The 3074-nt window shown below is 40.9% G+C and overlaps 1 protein-coding gene across 1 annotated transcript in view; it reads left to right on the top strand.

Moving 5' to 3' along the window:
• Positions 1-3074, top strand: part of LEMD3 (LEM domain containing 3) — a 39578-nt gene that overhangs the window by 1651 nt on the left and 34853 nt on the right. The window contains exon 2 of the mRNA XM_014312365.2: positions 3-558. Coding sequence (XP_014167840.1) covers positions 3-558 — 556 coding nt within the window. The remainder of the gene's footprint in view (positions 1-2; positions 559-3074) is intronic.

Genomic DNA, 3074 nt, shown 5'->3' with positions numbered 1-3074 from the left:
AGGAGGAGGAGGCGGCGGCGGCGGTGGTGGGGGGAAGAGGAGGAGGAGGAGGATGTGAAAATCTTGACTCTAGTCCTCCCAGCCTCAGATACCGCACTGGCCTCTCCAAAAAATCCCCATCAGTATTGTTGTTGCCACCACCGCTCACGGATGTGGACAGCGGCAAAATCACTGACCCTCCAGGCACCATTAGGAAAGCGACCAATAATCATGTTCTCAGCGGTGCTCCTGGTAGCTGTAATGTTGAATCCAGGATCTATTCATCTACTAATAGCCTTCCCCCGGGTGGAACCACCTCCTCCCTTAGACTCAACCACTCCAATCATACGGGTTCAAATCATACCTACCTGAAAAACACCTACAAGAAGAATCTCTCTGAGCCCGAGGAGGAGCTTCTCCAACAGTTCAAAAGAGAGGAGGTATCCACCACTGGAGGCTTCAGTGCACATTACCTGTCCATGTTCCTCTTAACTGCTGCATGCTTGTTCTTTCTGATACTGGGATTCACATACCTGAGAATGAGAGGTTCTGGAGTAGCTGAGGATGTGGGAGCCAACAGTAAGTATTAGGTGAAGGGTAAGAGCAGTTTCTGCAACTGGATGTAACAACTGTTAATACGCCTTTGTGGTCCCAGACAGCCCTTACTGAACAGTTCTGGGTTCCACCTTAGTATAATCTCTGTTTAGAGGATGGTGCACGGAGAAATTGTCTTTCCTTATGTATGTGCTTTGCAGGCTGGTGTAATAAGCTTGCAAGCTATTTGGGATAAACTTAAATCCCAGCATTCCCTGCTGTAATCTGTTGATACCTTATTTTCTAGCAAGTTTTCTTCCCAGAGCAGTTCTGTGGGTTTTCGTCAATTTAGCAGGAGTATGGTTAATAGAGAATTGGCAAGTAAGGCTTTATGTTAATCTTGCAGGAGTAAGTGCACAGTTAGATACCTGGGATTCCTGCAGGGCTAAGATTTGACTCTAGTTGTTTGGTAATAAAGCAGGTTGTTTTCATTCATGTGTGCTGAGGCTTGAAAAGGATCCTATGTTGAGATGATGTTGCACACTATGGCAGATTTTGTGCAGTGAGTGCTTGACCTATTGTGTATTGTTTTTAATAAATTATTCATTCTAAATTTAGTTGATAATAACGTTTATACATTAATTACTGCTGTGCTTTAGTCTGAATTTCAGAGCATTCTTTTTTTTTAATACTGAATTATTTGGGAACTTCTTTAACACGTGGAAGTAACTTGGAATGGATTTAAAACCTACCATTTTCTAGTAAATGAAGAATACAAAAATGGAAACATACCACCTAAGGGTGGTGATTCATACTAATTCAGTTCTTGGCTGTTTTGAAATGGACAGTGGAGATTCTAACATCAGAAAGAAAAATTGCTGTCCTGATTTTTCATTGCTTCTGGTAAGAAATTATGCAAAAATCTGGTTTTGAGATGGAAGAGTGTTAGAAGGTTCTTGGCAACTTGCACTTTTCTTGAAACGATTGAGGATGGTGTGTGGGGTGTATGCAAGTGTGTACATTTTTTTTATAGAGAGTAGAGGATTTATGTACTCATTTGTGGACATGTATACAGTGCCTTGTAAGGAGTGATCTGACTGTTACCTTGGGATCTGCTAGATGTCCCAGGGCAGCAGTGTGGGCTGGCTTTTTCTCTATTCCCTTTTGAATTTTGTTCATTACATTAGAGTAGCAGAATAATGTTAAATTCTGTTTTGTGCTCTTTGTGGGGGAGGGGGCGAGTAAAAGATTTGGTGTTGAGGAAGGACGGTAGCAACAAGGACTTGGGGATTTGCAGTGGTTTCATTGCAATGGTCCACATGGCTTTTAAGTCTTGTTCAGTCTTGTTTTTTGAGCTGGCTGTGAACATACACAGGTGGGCTATAATTAGACCAAGTATAGTGTGACTGTTAGGACTGCTCCTACTCTCGTTAGCTTCTGGCCATAACTGTTAAGAGACATGCCTACATTTTCTTATGTATGGATAAACTGTATTCTTGTACTAGCATGTATTATATGCAGCTTTTAGTCTTGAAATATTATTTTAACCGGAGAAGATCTGTCAGCTTATTGGGGTAAACTGCCAAATTCAGTGGTTGAGTTAAAACTGGCTTGTCATCCTGTTTGGTAAAAGCTGAGTGTTTCAGCAATGCTGATAGCAATAGTTCTTAAAGTTCAGAGTGGATTTTTTTTTTTGTATTGGAAAAAAAATTTGTTTTGGAATGTGTGAACGTTCCTATAGAGCATGTGGGATGACTGTGTTGAGTATATTGCTCTTAAAAATTTAACACAGCTGGAACTATTACACAAGAAAAATTGTGCTCTTCTTAGAGGACCTTGCTTAGGTTAGGCTGCCTAGTCAGTGCTCTGTTAGCCCAGTGTTGATTGGCAGTTCAAGTAAACCAGTTCTTGGCCTGTTCCTACTTGCTCTCTTTTCAGTGGAACTCTCGAAAGTGGATTTCCTGAAGAATTGTTCTGGCAATGGCACTCGTATTTCATCTGTGCTGCTTCCTCACAGCCCCAGGCTTTGCTGCAGCGTAACAAATGGGAACAGGGAATAGCATCCTTTGGCAGAAGCAAACAGCAGGTTTTGTGGCTAGCTCCTTTGATAGGAAGAGGAACAGGCCACTTCTTTTAAGTAATGTGGGAATGAACAGGGACTTACCTTGCCCATATGTTTAGCACGTGCTTACTAAATTCCTCTCAAATCAGCATATGGAACAAAAATACAGTGGGTCTGGAGAACAGGCAAGAACAGACAAGACAGGCTAATAAAGACTGATGTTTACTGAAAAGGGGGGAGAGCCCTGTCTTCTATTATATGCTTCCTAAGCTTAAACATCATCCAAGTGAGTCCTTTGACTCTTATGTTTATATGGGTGTATTGTCTGGGTTTTTTTTTAATAGAAACAGAAATGATTGATACTTTTTAATTAAAAATAATAGTATATCTCAAAAACAGCCTTATCATTTAGGCAATTGGATATTGAGATTTTTCTGTCTTTACGTAGTTGTAGGTTAGATTCTGTTGGGTGAGAGTGATTTGATAGTGGAAGAAAATC

Source organism: Geospiza fortis, unplaced genomic scaffold, assembly GCF_000277835.1.
Source record: "Geospiza fortis unplaced genomic scaffold, GeoFor_1.0 scaffold166, whole genome shotgun sequence".
NCBI lineage: Eukaryota > Metazoa > Chordata > Aves > Passeriformes > Thraupidae > Geospiza > Geospiza fortis.
The sequence above is the reverse complement of the archived record's forward strand: the minus strand, read 5'-3'. Positions and strand labels throughout refer to the sequence as shown.